The sequence below is a fragment of the Electrona antarctica genome, assembly GCF_951216825.1.
Source record: "Electrona antarctica genome assembly, chromosome: 14".
Taxonomy (NCBI): Eukaryota; Metazoa; Chordata; class Actinopteri; order Myctophiformes; family Myctophidae; genus Electrona; species Electrona antarctica.
The window spans coordinates 43,086,719-43,103,955 of record NC_136795.1 but is presented as its reverse complement, the minus strand read 5'-3'; the positions used below and the strand labels follow the sequence as shown (position 1 = coordinate 43,103,955).

At 46.2% G+C, this 17,237-nt stretch overlaps 1 protein-coding gene across 1 annotated transcript; it reads right to left on the bottom strand.

Annotated features, from left to right (window-relative positions):
- Positions 1-1,876: 1,876 nt before the first annotated feature.
- Positions 1,877-8,076, bottom strand: cacng5b (calcium channel, voltage-dependent, gamma subunit 5b; the record flags this gene model as incomplete). The annotated part of the gene is made up of 5 exons (XM_079521086.1): positions 1,877-2,158; positions 4,010-4,155; positions 4,673-4,813; positions 7,479-7,565; positions 7,878-8,076. 5 exons carry the CDS (start codon positions 8,074-8,076, stop codon positions 1,877-1,879), a joined length of 855 nt encoding a protein of 284 aa, XP_079377212.1.
- Positions 8,077-17,237: the final 9,161 nt, after the last annotated feature.

The window sequence follows — 17,237 nt, the reverse complement described above, 5'->3', positions numbered from 1 at the left end:
ACCATGTGTGTACTTAAGCCTCACTGTGTTGCCCCCTCGGGCTATGACCTGACGAAGATGTAATTGACACATCGAAACGTTGTCACTTTTTACCTGCACCCTGATATAATAAAATAAGGGCCTAAATCGTCTGAGCTGCTCCAGTGCCTTCTTGTTCGCATGTTATATGTCCTGCTCCTGAAATGCACCAGACTGGCCTGCTATAGGCTAGAGGCGCGGCTGGAACTCCCTTCTACATTAACACACAACTGTGGTTGTAGGTGGTCTACCTGCTCTTCTATTGAAATGTACATATCCTGTTTGTGTTATAGGACCACTACTGGTTGACATGTTTGTATCTGTTTATTTGATATCTGCACTGAGACCAAGGTTCCTTTGGTCTGCCTTGTTCCTTTTAGTTTACTATAATGTGTTTTTATTGCTTGTCACCTCAAAATTGTCTTGTTTACTACTTTATTTCCATATAGGCTTTTTTAAAACAAACCTGTAGCTTGTAGATCAGCTATTTTCAGGGCGCAACCCATAGAGTATATAAAAGGATAGAGACTGAACTGGCGCGAAGCTCCGCCCCCCCAGCTATTCATGTCAGTGGAAGTTGCTCAGTGGCGTTTTGAAGCACCCGGAAGACTGCCGGAAGTACCGTCTCAGAACGTCTACTTCCGCATTTGACCACCAAATTTTGGTGGTCAAATGCGGAAGTGCAACCGAGCGCTCAATGTTAAAGCCCAGCTGCACGGGGTTTCCCGGTCATGAATCCACGGGTCCGCCTGTAGTCCCTCCTCCTACCACTAGGGCCCAGAGCTTCAACGTTGAATAGCCTCACTGGCCCCTTGGCGCAACCCAGCACTCTTTAGCTAGTGGAGTGTGGTGTACGACATGGATTTCTAAACAAATTTGTTCAACGCAAAAATACTGTGTTCAAATTCAGGAGACTTCAAGGGAAAAAAATCTATTCTTCTGAATGCTGCCTTCCAGCATGTCATGGAAAGGAGTGGCATTTGCATTTCTTTCGCCATAGTAAATGCTGCATTCGTGGTCTGGAAAGGGCAGTTGTTTTACAGACGAGTAAAAGGGCAGGGGCTGAAGCCCCCTTTGATGTCTATGTGTGCACATGCATCCCTGGAAGAGACATTTGAGAGCTCACCGTGGACCCAGCTTCCAGAAAATGTACATGTTTTATTATTTAAAAAACATCCTTTGAAATATATCTATCTATCTATAAATGCACCACGTCTCTGTGTGTGTGTAATCCACGTATAATTCGAGAACCGTTCGCCCCACCGACTTCAAATTCGACACACGCGTCCCACACCACCACGGGGAGTGCAGTGCCCGGTGTCGAGTCCGTCGGACCCACGGTTGTCCAGATCCGCCGCAAAAGGCCTCTGGACAGGGCCCATGCCCACTGCCCAGGCTCTGGACATGGCCCAAATTAGCCAATATAGATCACACCTGATCACCCCAATATCTCCAAATATGGAGATGTCCTGTTCTGACATCACAATGATGTTCTGACATCTGCATAGACTCCATATTTGGGCATGCCTGACAAAGAACTCCATATGCGGGCATAAAAGGGACACAGACATAATAACTGGGTGGGCCATGCATTTCCAACTTGCATCGTTCCAAGTAGGCCAGTGCCCAACGTAGGAAAGGAAAATCAAATGGGATCTTTACTCGAGTCGTGGCCCATACAAATTGGTCCGTGACCCACTGGTTTGATAGGGAGCCCTGGGTTGGAGCCTCTGCTACACCCCTCAGTGGATTCGTCTATATAGGGAGCCCTGGGTTAAATGGCGCCTCCACCACAGCAGCGGCCCTCAGTGGATTTGTCAATAGGGAGCCCAGCTGGGTTGGAGCCTCCTCGTGGCCCTCAGCAGGGCGAGGAGGACACCTCGTGGTCGTAGTCGGGACACTTGAGCAGAGCCGGGTAGCTGACGCTCATGTGGAGCGACGACGCCTCGCTGGAGATGTCCGAGGGGCTGCGTCCGCGAGACCACGCCTCCGGGTGCAGGAACTGACCCGAGTGGTCGGAGCAGGTGCTGAGCCGCGGCCGGTAGAAGGAGGAGTGGTGGTGGAGGCGGTGGCGAGGCCGGTACATCTCCTCCGCCGTGTAGCGATTCGTGAACAGGTAGACGGACATGACGCCTGCACTCTGGTACGACCAAAGACAGGGTGACAACAATGGCATTAGCAGGTGCATATGCTTGTTGCTGTCGGGAAGAAAACTGTTATCTCCATATCCTTTTTTTTGTATGTAAATTATCACCCTACTTGATCATGCTACAGTGTCACACAAAAGCATCAAAAGTAGCAGATCCACACGCTCTAAGTTACACGGCGAAGCGGCACGTTTTGAGCTTGCAGGTCTGCTTCTTTTGCTATTTTTGAATTTGAAATCCTGAAAGGTTTTGGACGGTTTCCACCGGCAGAGACGATAATGTAGGTCAATAAAAACACAGCTACTGTACATGTAGCTTTATAGGTCAGGATTAGAAGTATCATTTATACTACCAACATGAAAATTGTAACGACGATTGTAACAGCACAGTTGCAAGAATTTGTTGCTAAGATAAATTCAGTCAAATATGGCAGCAGGCAACTTCTGGCATCATAATGCACAACCAATGCAACTGAAATATAAGCGCTGGCTAAGCAAGGGTCATTTATGCTATAACAATCAACAGAAATATTTTTCATTGACAGTCCTTTCATTGACTTTAACCCTGGTGTCCCTTATTTTGGTTTAAAAATGTCAAACCATTTACTGCACACACCGCATTACATCGCGGCAAATTGTGAGCTTGTAGATGTTTGCTATGTGGCTTGAGTGCTTAAGACACAACAGCATTGACTACTGGTATCTCAGCTGTTTCATACATTTGCACATAGTGAGCCTCAGTTAATTGCACACTGGTGTTGCCTGTAAGTAGCAGATAACACAAGCTCACAACGTGCCACTTTCATGACGTGTTGTGAGCTTGTAGATTCTGCCATTTTTTTAGCACGATACGTCGATACTGGCACACAACTATAGTGTAACACAGGCTTTAGTGCAGGGGTGTCAAACTCATTTTGGGGCAAGGGCCACATTGCGCGAAAGGTGACTTGATGAGGGCCGCAGCCAGTTGCAGCTCACGTGCGTTGACTTACACAGTTGTCACTTGGCTTTGTTTTCTGTTTATTGACATAAATTGACTTTATTTGTATTACAGTTGTAGGCTACAAGACGTTTGGTATGAGAGGTGGAAAATATACTCATTAAACCACTCGAAAATAGTTAAAAAAACAAAACTATTATTTTATCAAAAATATCCAAAATGGCAAAAATGACATCAGCCATCATGAAATCTGACACTTTGCATCTCTTTGCTTTGACTATCGTGTGTAAGTAGACTATATTCCTCACTTGGTAAGGGAAATTAAACTCTACTGAGCTGTAACAACTATGGTTAACCTCTCCATGTCCTGCTGTATCAGAGTGTGAGAGAGTAATCCACAACAACTCAACTAGTAGTTGAATAGACTTTTAACGAGCCCATCAGTGACACCATTCCGCACCTGGGCAGAGACAAAGCTGTCTACAGCAGGCCCATTAGCAGGTTTAGTGGTTCACCTCGGTGAGTAACTATAGTGTAACACAGGCTTTAGTGGTTCACCTCGGTGAGCAACTATAGTGTAACACAGGCTTTAGTGGTTCACCTCGGTGAGTAACTATTGTGTAAAGGCCTATTCATAGTCTGGGTTTTCGGTGGTGAGGTGACCACCGCTCCTGTGGTGAGCTGACCACCTGAGCTGAAATAACGTTGAGTGGTGGTGAGTAAAAACAGAGAGAAGGGCTGGGGCGGTGGCGGTGGTTTGCTCTTCACCGCGGCTTGTGACGTCATGTTGTAGTTCGGTGGTCACCTCACCACTGAAAATCCAGACTATGAATGAGCCTTAACACAGGCTTTAGTGGTTCACCTCGGTGAGTAACTATAGTGTAACACAGGCTTTAGTGGTTCACCTCGGTGAGCAGGAAGGAGGATGCAGCGAAGGCGAAGGACCAGCCGTACTTGTAGCTGAAGTAGAGCTCGCTGCTCCTCGTCCTGTTGAGCATCTCATCATTGATGCTGGAGATGTACAGCACCAGCCCCACCACCAGAGACAAGCCTGATGCACGCACGCACGCACGCACGCACGCACGCACGCACGCACGCACGCACGCACGCACGCACGCACGCACGCACGGACGCACGCACGCACGCACGGTATACACAATAAGACTGATTATTGTCAAAACCATCAAACATTAAAGAGGCAGCAAGCGATACGTTTTTCCACCACCTAACCTTTATAGGCAAATTAATACTTGACACAAAAGTGTCCCGTGTCAAAATGATGAATTTATGAGCCAAGTTGATTACCTGAAAACAAGATTTGTTTACCTGACAGTATGAAGATTTGTTTACGCAAAGGCTCAACTTATGTAATTTAGCATTTTATGTAGACATAGCACTCTAGAGTGTATACTCATAGATTCACTGAGGTTCTTGGCTTGCTTATGATTCTTGATGACTATGTATATGTATTTGATGTATTACTATTGTTCTTGCTTACTGTAAGTCGCTCTGGATTAAGAGCTTCTGCTAAATGCCTATGTTGTAAATTGTAATTGTAAATTGTTTACCTGACAGAATGAAGAAGATTCCGGAGACGAAGGCCAGGATGGTGCGGTGTGGACGGACGTGTCCGATGTTGTTGAGCACAAAGCCAATGAACATGAAGAGCAGGCTGACCAACGGGAATGGAGTCGCTGAGCGGATCATCTCTGCAGAACCAGTGAGGAGGATGGAGCGCATATAGCGAGAAAGACACAAGAAACAACGATGAGGGGAGGAAGATGGAATGTTAACACCACTGGTTCTCAAAGTGGGGTCCCGGCCTCCCGGGGCCCCCAGCAAAATGAGGAACAGTTGAAACACTTAAGCCCTATTAACAGTTTTCTGAAAAAGCTATGTTCCTGTCAGTGGTTCTTCGATTTTTCAAAAATAGCAGACCTACAAACTCGTAGCGCGCCACCGAGTGGCGCGCTACAAGCTTGTAGATCTGCTATTTTTCAATAGCTAAAGCATAACATAATGCTAACACCAAAAGGGGTTCCCGCCCAAAATGGGTTAAATCTTTGGGCTGTTCGAAAACAGCCGATGTACAAAGCTTACAACGTGTCGCAAATGCGACGAATCGGACCAGGACCTTGAAGTGAACGCACCGGCACAGGGGGAGAAAGTCTCTTGATTATTGACTCTTTAAAAAATAAAAAGTGAATTGAGCTTGACAGAGCTGTGGTAAAAATGACTCCCTAGGAGGAGACTGCAAGAGGAGAACGAGAAGAAGCTCAGAACAACATTTATCCACAAAAGGTCACTGAGAAGAGGGAGCCATAATCACTTACTAGGGCATATACAGGTACTCACCACATAAGCACTTACCCTATAGCCTTGATGATCTTATAGGCTTATGCAGTGGTTAAAATGTCATTTTAAATAGCATGTTATATGTAGACATGATGCCAGGTCATTGTAACCCTGGCTTTGTATATAGTTTCAATGTAAAGATAACATATTTTTCACATGATGTTTATTTGGTCAGAATTGTATTGAAAGGATAGCCCCTTGAGATGTAGCATCTCATTTTAGAGGGGGTCCCGTACACAGGTAAAAAACATTACATACAGTACAGTGCCGTTACACAAATAGACAGTGCACAATAGACAATACAGACATGTACAGATACTTAGACTTTAGACTTTAGACTGATGATAGGTTCTTGGTTTACCTCTATATATATCCCAGGTGACTGGTTCTGATTAGCTTGTGTTTACCTTGCTTACTGAAGTTACTGTAAATTGCTCTGGATTAAGAGCATCTGCTATAAATGCCTACATTGTAGAAACAGCCTCATGGAGGCACGGTGGGTTAGAGATGTGCACTTACTGAGGTGTACTCTGTGGTCATTAGAGATGTACTCACTGAGCATGTTGACAGTGGACTCTGTGGTCATTAGAGATGTACTCACTGAGCATGTTGACGGTGGACTCTGTGGTCATTAGAGATGTACTCACTGAGCATGTTGACAGTGGACTCTGTGGTCATTAGAGATGTACTCACTGAGCATGTTGACGGTGTACTCTGTGGTCATTAGAGATGTACTCACTGAGCATGTTGACAGTGGACTCTGTGGTCATTAGAGATGTACTCACTGAGCATGTTGACGGTGGACTCTGTGGTCATTAGAGATGTACTCACTGAGCATGTTGACGGTGTACTCTGTGGTCATTAGAGATGTACTCACTGAGCATGTTGACGGTGGACTCTGTGGTCATTAGAGATGTACTCACTGAGCATGTTGACGGTGGACTCTGTGGTCATTAGAGATGTACTCACTGAGCATGTTGACGGTGGACTCTGTGGTCATTAGAGATGTACTCACTGAGCATGTTGACGGTGGACTCTGTGGTCATTAGAGATGTACTCACTGAGCATGTTGACGGTGGACTCTGTGGTCATTAGAGATGTACTCACTGAGCATGTTGACAGTGGACTCTGTGGTCATTAGAGATGTACTCACTGAGCATGTTGACGGTGGACTCTGTGGTCATTAGAGATGTACTCACTGAGCATGTTGACAGTGGACTCTGTGGTCATTAGAGATGTACTCACTGAGCATGTTGACAGTGGACTCTGTGGTCATTAGAGATGTACTCACTGAGCATGTTGACGGTGGACTCTGTGGTCATTAGAGATGTACTCACTGAGCATGTTGACGGTGGACTCTGTGGTCATTAGAGATGTACTCACTGAGCATGTTGACGGTGGACTCTGTGGTCATTAGAGATGTACTCACTGAGCATGTTGACGGTGGACTCTGTGGTCATTAGAGATGTACTCACTGAGCATGTTGACGGTGGACTCTGTGGTCATTAGAGATGTACTCACTGAGCATGTTGACGGTGGACTCTGTGGTCATTAGAGATGTACTCACTGAGCATGTTGACGGTGGACTCTGTGGTCATTAGAGATGTACTCACTGAGCATGTTGACGGTGGACTCTGTGGTCATTAGAGATGTACTCACTGAGCATGTTGACAGTGGACTCTGTGGTCATTACTCACTGAGCATGTTGACGGTGGACTCTGTGGTCATTAGAGATGTACTCACTGAGCATGTTGACGGTGGACTCTGTGGTCATTAGAGATGTACTCACTGAGCATGTTGACGGTGGACTCTGTGGTCATTAGAGATGTACTCACTGAGCATGTTGACGGTGGACTCTGTGGTCATTAGAGATGTACTCACTGAGCATGTTGACGGTGGACTCTGTGGTCATTAGAGATGTACTCACTGAGCATGTTGATGGTGGACTCTGTGGTCATTAGAGATGTACTCACTGAGCATGTTGACGGTGGACTCTGTGGTCATTAGAGATGTACTCACTGAGCATGTTGACGGTGGACTCTGTGGTCAGCTGAACGTTCATGGGCATCATGTACTCAATGGTGAAACAGTGTCCCGACTCCTCCCCTGGACAACCACAGGAGACATGATTTGATGATGAGAGCAGAGACTTATTTTCACTTTTAAAACAATTCTGGGATCATTTTAACAACGTCTCTGACTTTTGCGTTCACCCAGTTTTGTTGTACTATTGCTTGATTCAATGTGTATTTATTTCATATACAATTTTGAACAGACACCCCCGTCCTACATAAGCCTATTAACTTTGCACGCACGCACGCACGCACGCACGCACGCACGCACGCACGCACGCACGCACGCACGCACGCACGCACGCACGCACGCACGCACGCACGCACGCACAGTGTGTGTACTAACCAAGCAGGAAGCAGACCCTCCAGAGGCCGCAGTGCAGGGAGGTCTTGACATGGGTGCTCTGGTTCAGGGGCAGCACCACGCCCTCCTCCAGGTACAGCCAGTAGTCTGTGCTGACGGCCACGCCCAGGAGCGCCAGGCCGCTGACCGCAAACACGCTGCTCAGCAGCATCAGCGCCTTCCTGCCGCACGGCGCGCTCATCGCCGTCCTGTCTGTCTGTCTGTCTGTATCTGTCTGTCTGTATCTGTCTGTCTGTCTGTCTGTGGGAGAAGGAAGAGATGAAGAGGGATCGTTGGTGAACCCTGGTCGAGTTAAAGCTTTCATGACATTTATTTTCGTTGATTTTTATTTTTCTGTTTTATGACCTCAATTACACACACCCAAACAACCTGAACTTTGAACATTCGGTGGACTTTCTGTGGTCTGTGTCAAGATATGATTTTAGGACCCAGAAGCGGACGGAAACAGTTTGAAGGTTTAAACAGAGTTTAATTGTAATTCTGCAGTTCACAGGAAATGAAGTCAAACAGCAAGTCCATGAGCATAAATCCACAAAAACCCTGGCAATCAAGTCCAATATCCGGCAGGCAAAAGGAAGGTCAGAATCCAGGCAGGTGGTCAAAAACAAAGGTTAAATGCAAGCAGACTGGGGCAGAGGAGCAGCGAGCACAGGGACACAAGAATATAATCTGGCAGGGAACAAAGAGACAAGCAGGGTTTAAGTAGACTGAGTGTGACAAACGAACAGAGTGCAGGTGTGATCTCCACTCTGATTGGCTGATTGAGAGTGAGCAGATGAGTGGGAGTGACGGCACTGGAATGACAAGAAATGACAATTAGTCAGGGCAGAAACACATAAGGCAACAACTAGATGTAGTCACACCCACAGGCAGGCCCAGACTCAGACTGTATTCCTGACAGTACCCCTCCCCCGACGAACGCCTCCTGGCGTCAATGATGGATGAGAAGGATGTTGACGATGGAAATCCTGGATGAGAGAACGGTCCAGAATGTCTCTAGCAGGAACCCAAGTTCTCTCCTCCGGACCGTAACCCTCCCAGTCAACAAGGTACTGCATACCTCTGCCACGGCGTCGGGAATCTAACAGCTGACGAACAGTGTAGGCAGGAGACCCATCGATAAGCCGTGGAGGCGGTGGGGCTGGGGCTGGTGGTGCATGAGGACTATGGAGAACAGGCTTGATCCGGGACACATGGAACGTAGGATGAACACGACGAAGAGAATTAGGCAGTCTGAGTCTTACCACTGAAGGACTGATAATCTTAATGATGGGGTAGGGACCAATAAACCGGGGAGCCAACTTCCGTGAACATGACCTCAATGGAAGATCACGAGTGGACAACCAAACCTTCTGACCACATCGGTATCGAGGTGCTCTGGTGCGGCGTCTATCCGCTGCCTTCTTCACCTGCTCCCCATGACGAAGGAGAGTTAAGCGAGCTCTCCTCCAGGTCCTCTTACACCGGCGGATGAAAGCCTGGACAGATGGAACTCTGGCCTCCTCCTCCTGATATGGAAACAGAGGGGGTTGATAGCCAAGACAACATTGAAAAGGGGACAGCCCAGTGGAGGATACCGGTAGTGAATTGTGTGCATATTCAACCCATGCCAAACGCTGACTCCAGGAGGATGGATTTTGAGAGGCCACACAACGAAGCACCCGTTCCAAGTCCTGGTTGGCCCGCTCCGTCTGTCCATTTGTCTGAGGATGGTATCCGGACGACAGGCTAACTGTAGCACCCAGAAGTCTACAGAATTCCCTCCAAAACTGTGAAACAAACTGGGGGCCTCTGTCAGAAACCACATCAACACATAAGCCGTGAATCTTAAAAACATTGTCAATCATGAGTTCAGCTGTTTTCTTAGCAGAGGGTAAGCTCTCAAGAGCAATGAAATGAGCAGATTTTGAAAACCTGTCTACAACCGTAAGAACAGCAGTGTTACCATCGGAGGGGGGAAGTCCAGTCACAAAATCCAGAGAAATGTGGGACCAAGGGCGTTGTGGTACCAGCAAAGGTTGCAGCAGACCCACAGGAGGTTGGTTGGAGTTCTTATTTCGAGCACAGACTGAACAGGCAGCAACAAAGGTCCTGACATCCTCTGTCATAGACGGCCACCAAAAGCGCTGACGTAGAAAAGCCATGGTTCTTCTGACACCAGGATGGCATGCGAGCTGTGAAGAATGGCCCCACTGGAGAACCTGGGAGCGTGTGTTGCTCGGAACAAACAACAGGTTAGCAGGACAGTTTGCAGGGGTTGACTCCTGTTGCTGCGCATTACGTACTGCATTTTCAACATCCCAGGTTACTGCAGCCACAAAACATTGTGAAGGAAGAATTGTCTCTGGTTTCTTACTTTCCTCTGATTTGCAGAACTGTCGAGACAAAGCATCAGGCTTTCCATTCTTGGAACCAGGTCTGTAAGACAGAACAAAATTAAAGCGAGCAAAAAACAACGACCACCGTGCCTGACGAGAACTAAGGCGCTTAGCTGACTTGAGGTACTCCAAATTCTTATGATCCGTCCAGACGACAAATGGGACAGAGGCACCCTCAAGCCAGTGACGCCACTCCTCCAAAGCCATTCTCACTGCCAGCAACTCACGGTCCCCGACAGCATAGTTTCTTTCGGTGGAGTCTAATCGATGGGAGAAAAAGGCACAGGGGTGAATCTTGTGATCCCTCTCAGAACGCTGGGACAACACTGCACCGATACCAACATCTGAGGCATCCACCTCCACAATGAACTGGAGAGAGGGGTCGGGAAGTGTCAAAATGGGTGCAGTTGTGAAAAGTCCTTTGAGTAGATTGAAAGCCTTGCTGGCTCTGTCTGACCAGCAAAACCTAATCTTGGTAGAAGTAAGATCTGTGAGAGGTGCAGCAATCTTACTGTAATCCCTTATGAAACGCCTATAAAAATTGGCGAATCCCAAAAACCTCTGAACGTCCTTACGGTTTTGAGGGGTGGGCCAGTCGACCACTGCTTTCACCTTCTCTTCATCCATCTGGACTCCTCCTGCACCGGCGACAAAACCCAGGAAAGACACTGTAGTTTGATGGAATGAGCACTTCTCCGCCTTGACATAAAGTTGATTCTCCAACAGTCTCTGAAGCACCCGACGGACATGCTGGACATGCTCCTGGACAGACTGGGAAAAAATCAAAATGTCATCGAGGTAAATGAATACAAATTGGCCCACCATGTCCCGTAGCACATCGTTCACCATACTCTGAAAAACTGCGGGGGCATTTGTCAACCCGAACGGCATAACAAGATACTCATAATGTCCAGATGCAGTATTGAACGCTGTTTTCCACTCATCTCCTTCACGAATGCGAACCAGATGGTACGCGTTGCGGAGATCCAACTTGGTGAACACAGTAGCCCCCTGTATCAGTTCGAAAGCAGAGGACATGAGGGGTAACGGATAACAATTTTTCACAGTGATATCATTTAACCCTCTATAGTCAATGCATGGGCGAAGAGAGTGGTCCTTCTTCTTCACAAAAAAAAAAAAAAAAAACCTGCCCCTGCAGGTGAAGAGGAGGGCCGGATGATTCCAGCTGCCAGTGACTCACTAATGTACTTATTCATTGCCTTGACCTCAGGCGGCGCTAGTGAGTAAAGGCGACCCCGGGGGGGACTAGTTCCCTCCAACAGATCAATAGGGCAGTCATAGAGGCGATGAGGTGGTAAAGATAGGGCCCGGGACTTGCTAAATACTGGTCTAAGGTCCAGATACTCAGGTGGAACAGCAGACAGATCAGGAAAGTCCTCCTGAGTGACAATAGGGGGGGACACAGAACACTGGGCAGAGCGGAGACAGTGTGAGTGACAAAAATCACTCCAACCCACAATGGTATTCATAACCCAGTTAATATGAGGATTATGTTTAACCAACCAGGGATGACCTAAAACTATAGGAGCCATAGGTGAGTCAATAATATGCAGGGCTATCTCCTCATGATGATTGCCAGATAAAAGAAGACTCACCGGGGCTGTGATGTGGGAAATACTGGCGAGCTTCTTCCCATTGAGTGCATTGGCCTGCAGTGGTGACTGTAGAGCGGTGATGGAAATGCCCAACTGTGCAGCCAACCCAGCGTCGATGAAGCTCTCGTCAGCACCAGAATCCACCAGCACGGAAACGGGCAGTGGCTGACCTCCCCAGGTCAATGTAGCAGGCAACAGAGTACGCAGTGTTGGGGAACTTTGAACAGGGGTCACACTCACCAGTACTCCCCGGTCTACTGGCGAGCGTTCCCTTTTACCGGACAGGTAGCAATGAAATGTCCTACTGTGCCACAGTATAGACACGCCTTGGCCTCTCTCCTTCTCTGTTTCTCAACGGGGGTCAGATGTGTACGATCCACTTGCATGGGCTCCACAGACAGTACAGAAAACGGCTCAGGGCTTGAAGGACATGGGGGGGCTGAACTGGCTGAAGACCCAGACATACTGTAGCTGTCCCTCTCACGGCGGCGCTGAGCCACCCGCTTGTCCACACGGATAGCCAATTCAACCAGCTCATTAAAGGTCTTAGGCAGTTCACGTGTGGCGATCTCATCCTTGATGTTCTCAGCGAGGCCATTATAAAAGGCATCAAAGAGTGCCTCAACTCCCCAACCACAGTTAGTAGCAAGGGTGCTAAAATCTATGGCATAATCAGAAACAGATCTGCGTCCCTGGCGGCTCTGCAGCAGCTGACGGGCCGCCTCTCTGCCATGCATGGAACGATCAAAAACTCTGCGCATTTCCTCTGTGAAGGTTTGAAAATCATTGCAGAATGGAGAACCAGCCTCCCAAACAGCAGTTCCCCACTCTCTGGCCCGACCAGTAAGCAGTGTGATAACATAAGCAACTCTTGCTCGTTCAGTAGTAAAAGTCAGAGGCTGTAATTCAATGCTGAGTGAGCACTGTGTCAAAAAGGATCTACAGGTACCTGGTTCACCTGCATAAGGTTGTGGGGTTGGCAGGCGGGGTTCTCGAGCTGGCTGAGCAGGTGGAGCTTGTATGGAAGGAGAAACTGGTGCAGAAGAGGCAGTTGAATGAACTTGTATCTGGAGTTGCTGGAGTTGGACTGACAAGTTTGTCATGGTGTTTCCAAATGAATCCAGCGTAGTTCCAATATTGGACAACTTATCTTGATGCTCTCCCAGAGCAACCGACTGTCGGTCCAAAACGGTTCGGAGACGTTCGAAATCCGCTGGGTCCATCTTGGCCAGATTATAATGTCAAGATATGATTTTAGGACCCAGAAGCGGACGGAAACAGTTTGAAGGTTTAAACAGAGTTTAATTGTAATTCTGCAGTTCACAGGAAATGAAGTCAAACAGCAAGTCCATGAGCATAAATCCACAAAAACCCTGGCAATCAAGTCCAATATCCGGCAGGCAAAAGGAAGGTCAGAATCCAGGCAGGTGGTCAAAAACAAAGGTTAAATGCAAGCAGACTGGGGCAGAGGAGCAGCGAGCACAGGGACACAAGAATATAATCTGGCAGGGAACAAAGAGACAAGCAGGGTTTAAGTAGACTGAGTGTGACAAACGAACAGAGTGCAGGTGTGAAGCTCCACTCTGATTGGCTGATTGAGAGTGAGCAGATGAGTGGGAGTGACGGCACTGGAATGACAAGAAATGACAATTAGTCAGGGCAGAAACACATAAGGCAACAACTAGATGTAGTCACACCCACAGGCAGGCCCAGACTCAGACTGTATTCCTGACAGTCTGGGCTTTTCTCTGTGTGTGTTCTGAAACTTCTGAAGCCTTTTGAGCTGCAATGAAAAACATAACAATTTGACAGCTAATTATTCAGAAAAACCCAGACCACTGAATGTTCAGGTTTTTTGGGGGGCAATTGAGGTCAGAAAAAAATAAAAAAAATAAAAAAATATATATAAATAATTATGTTACCAGACCTTTAAGAGCTTTATTTATTTTATATACAGGCTTTGGCCGATATAATTGGTATTATTTGACTGTTATAATGCCAAGGACCAGTTTGATGCATTAAGCCAAGTCATTTGAATTTTGAAGATATTCAAGGGACCGGGGAGCGTTGCCTAATGTATACCCGTCTAACTACTTAAAAAGAGTGAGGCACAACACCAGAGGAAGCTCCACTGATGTCATTCCCCACAGATTTGGCACAAACATGGGAATTAATTCATTCTACTGTCACGCCACCAAAAGGTGGAATGCTGTACCGCCAGCCATCAAAAAGTGTGACTCTCAAAACCGCCATAAAAGAGCACGCGAAGATAGTAGAATTGAATACACGCATGAGCGTCCATTTGAGCACTCTCTGAGTCACAGACCCGTAACTAACTCCCTAAGAAGCACCATGTGGCTTCAACCAGCAGCATCTCCAGTCAGGTGTCGGGTGCAGAGTGGAAGCAGTCATTACATCCATGGCTGCACCTTAGCTGCCCTGCATGTGGTGCCCCCCTGAGCCCACTCATCTCCTCTAAAAGTAAACACAGATGCTCAGCGTCATGCATAATGGAAATCCTACTGTACTGTACTGTACTGTACTGTACTGTACTGTACTGTACTGTATGCGTATGGAGGCCCTCACACTGTGAGGAGAAAACCCCCTTATGTTTAATTCATACTGCGTCGTCGTCCTGAGAGGAGCTAGAAATCGTCCCTCACTGCCCCACTGGTTATTTTTGTTCCCTTTTTTTACTGTCAAGTACGAGTATAATTGTTTAGTTCTGGTTCCATTGTAGCAGCAGCAATATAATAATAATAATAATAATAATAATAATAATAATAATAATAATAATAATAATAATAATAATAATAATAATAATAATAATAATATTAATAATAATAATAATAATAATAATAATAATAATGTGCAATATGCTAAACGCAATATGCTCAAAATTGACTGAAATAGACAACCTTTCTTTAACTAATTGTATTGCAAGAAATACTCTTGTCACACTGTTTAGAGAGGTACCAGTGTGGATACGCTGATGTGTCTTCAGGTGACCTATCCACCTGGAATTCTTGCCACACTGTTGTCTAAATCAACTGTAGATTTAGTCAACTAAAATATTTGAGATGACTAAAATATGACAACAAATAATTGGAATTTTAGTCAAAAGACTATACAAAAAAAAAAATCTAAATCAATATTTGCTGTCAAAATCAACATTGCAGGTGTGGAGAAAGTAGCTATGCTGTAGGCTAATTACAATATACAGTAGGCTACATTAAAACAGTTATATAGGCTATACTTCAATCACGGTGCAATATTCAGAGATCACCTGAGATAATTAACAAAGACAGTGGTTCCCAAACCTTTTCATGTCAAGGACCCCCAAATTGACAGCCCGTGGACCCCCATTTGAAGAGATATGCCAGGGACCCCCATGAGAGAAAATATTTAGTGATTCTCACCCCGTTTAAATTAATTGACCCCCAGATTGACATGCATTAGTCTACGGACCCCCTATCTCTGGGACCCCAAATTTATATTGTAAAATCAATGTTAATTTAACTCTGAGAGTGTACAAATGGTCCATTTGGTTCCATTTGTACACTCTCAGAGTTACAGACCCATAAGGGTCCATTTGGTTCCTAAAACTATAATTTAGCTGGGGACCCCCTGGAACTCCCTCAGGGACCCCTGGGGGTCCCCGGACCCCACTTTGGGAACCACTGAACAAAAGACAATACAACAGGTTCAACTGAAACTCCAGGAAACGACTTAAATCCCGATTACAAAAAAATATTTTTGATTGATTGAAATATTTTTTTAACAGTTTTAACATATACATTTCAAGCACAACTCAATAGCCTACAAAGCATTCAGTGATTTGGGTGATTTGGAAAAAACCCTGGTCCACCCCGGTAACAAGATGTGCACATGCACACGTTCTACAGTGTTTAGCTTTTATTTTTACGCTTGCGTGGGGGAAGTACAACAGACCAACAGCACGTGCACCAAGGCCCGCCCCACTCGATCATGATTGGAGGAAGGCTTTGCCACCCAAAGCCCAAACCGAAACTAGGGTTTTTTGACCCCAGGGGCTCATTGGGGACAGGGAGGAACTCCTTATATGGTCAGCACACTTATAGTAGGGAGGATTATCAAATAAATAAGAAAAAATAAGTGATATTTGAATTAAGTGAAATCACTGAATATACCTTTAACTGTGAGTGGACGACCGAATAAAGCATTACACTTAATTGTTTACACTGCGTGAAAAGAGGAGTTAACGGGCAAATACGAGCACTAGATTTGCCCGTAAACCTCAAGTTTAGCAGGCATATACAGTAATATACGGTAATATACAGGTGTGATGGTACAATTCGGGAGTTTACCGGAGTGTGTTGGAAAGTTTAACGGGAGTTTCCTGTAATATACACATCCGTATTCCATGCTTTTTGTGCAGTGTTCAATTGTGACATGAATGTTACACGAGATACCACCAGGGAACTGTCCGAGGGGCTTAAAATGCACAAACCCCGACGTGAGTCCTTTATCCACATACAATAAAATAGATCCCATTAAAACACAGCTTAATATAGCATATACTTAATCAAATCGATCACTGAATCATTCAAGCACACTATATAGTTGCATAAGCATAACATAACATATCGGACATGGAAATAAATACACATTCAGACCTACAGCCTACTTGCCCTATAAGCCAACGAGTACCGATTGCAATACAAGCCTGTATAAGGCTAATCTACTATATAATTGTAACTGGCTTAGAGTTAGTGGCTTCTTACCTTTTCGTTCTGTCTGGATTTGTTGTTTGCACTCGGTTTGCACTTTATTGTGGCGTATAAAGTCCCTTAAAATAGAGGGGATCTCCTTAATTGGGTTGGTTAGGGATGATCTGAAGCCAGGGATCCGCCGAGGTGCTTGGAATTCAGAGCAGGCACCGACGTCCTTACTTCCCCTCGGTCGGGTCTCTCCTCCGCAGCATGCGTGCATGCGCGTTGAAGGAATCCTGCGTGTATAAGGCTATACAAAACAATGTTCGTGAAGTGTCTGACTGAAGCTTTATAGTTCAGATTAGATGTAATGTTAATGCTCAGAGCAGACCGCCTCGCACTCAACTACCTACCAGCACAATGAGAGCGAGAGAGAGAGAGAGAGAGAGAGAGAGAGAGAGAGAGAGAGAGAGAGAGAGAGAGAGAGAGAGGGGAGTTGGGGGGGAGATCTAAAAGCTCACAATGGCATGTGCAATAATAATAAAAAGTAACGAGTTTTGGATGAGGTTTCCATCCGTCGGCGACGGTTTGTAAAACAACTGATCTACAAACTATAGCAACGCCTGGCGTCAGCTATATAGACGATTTTCAGCACCA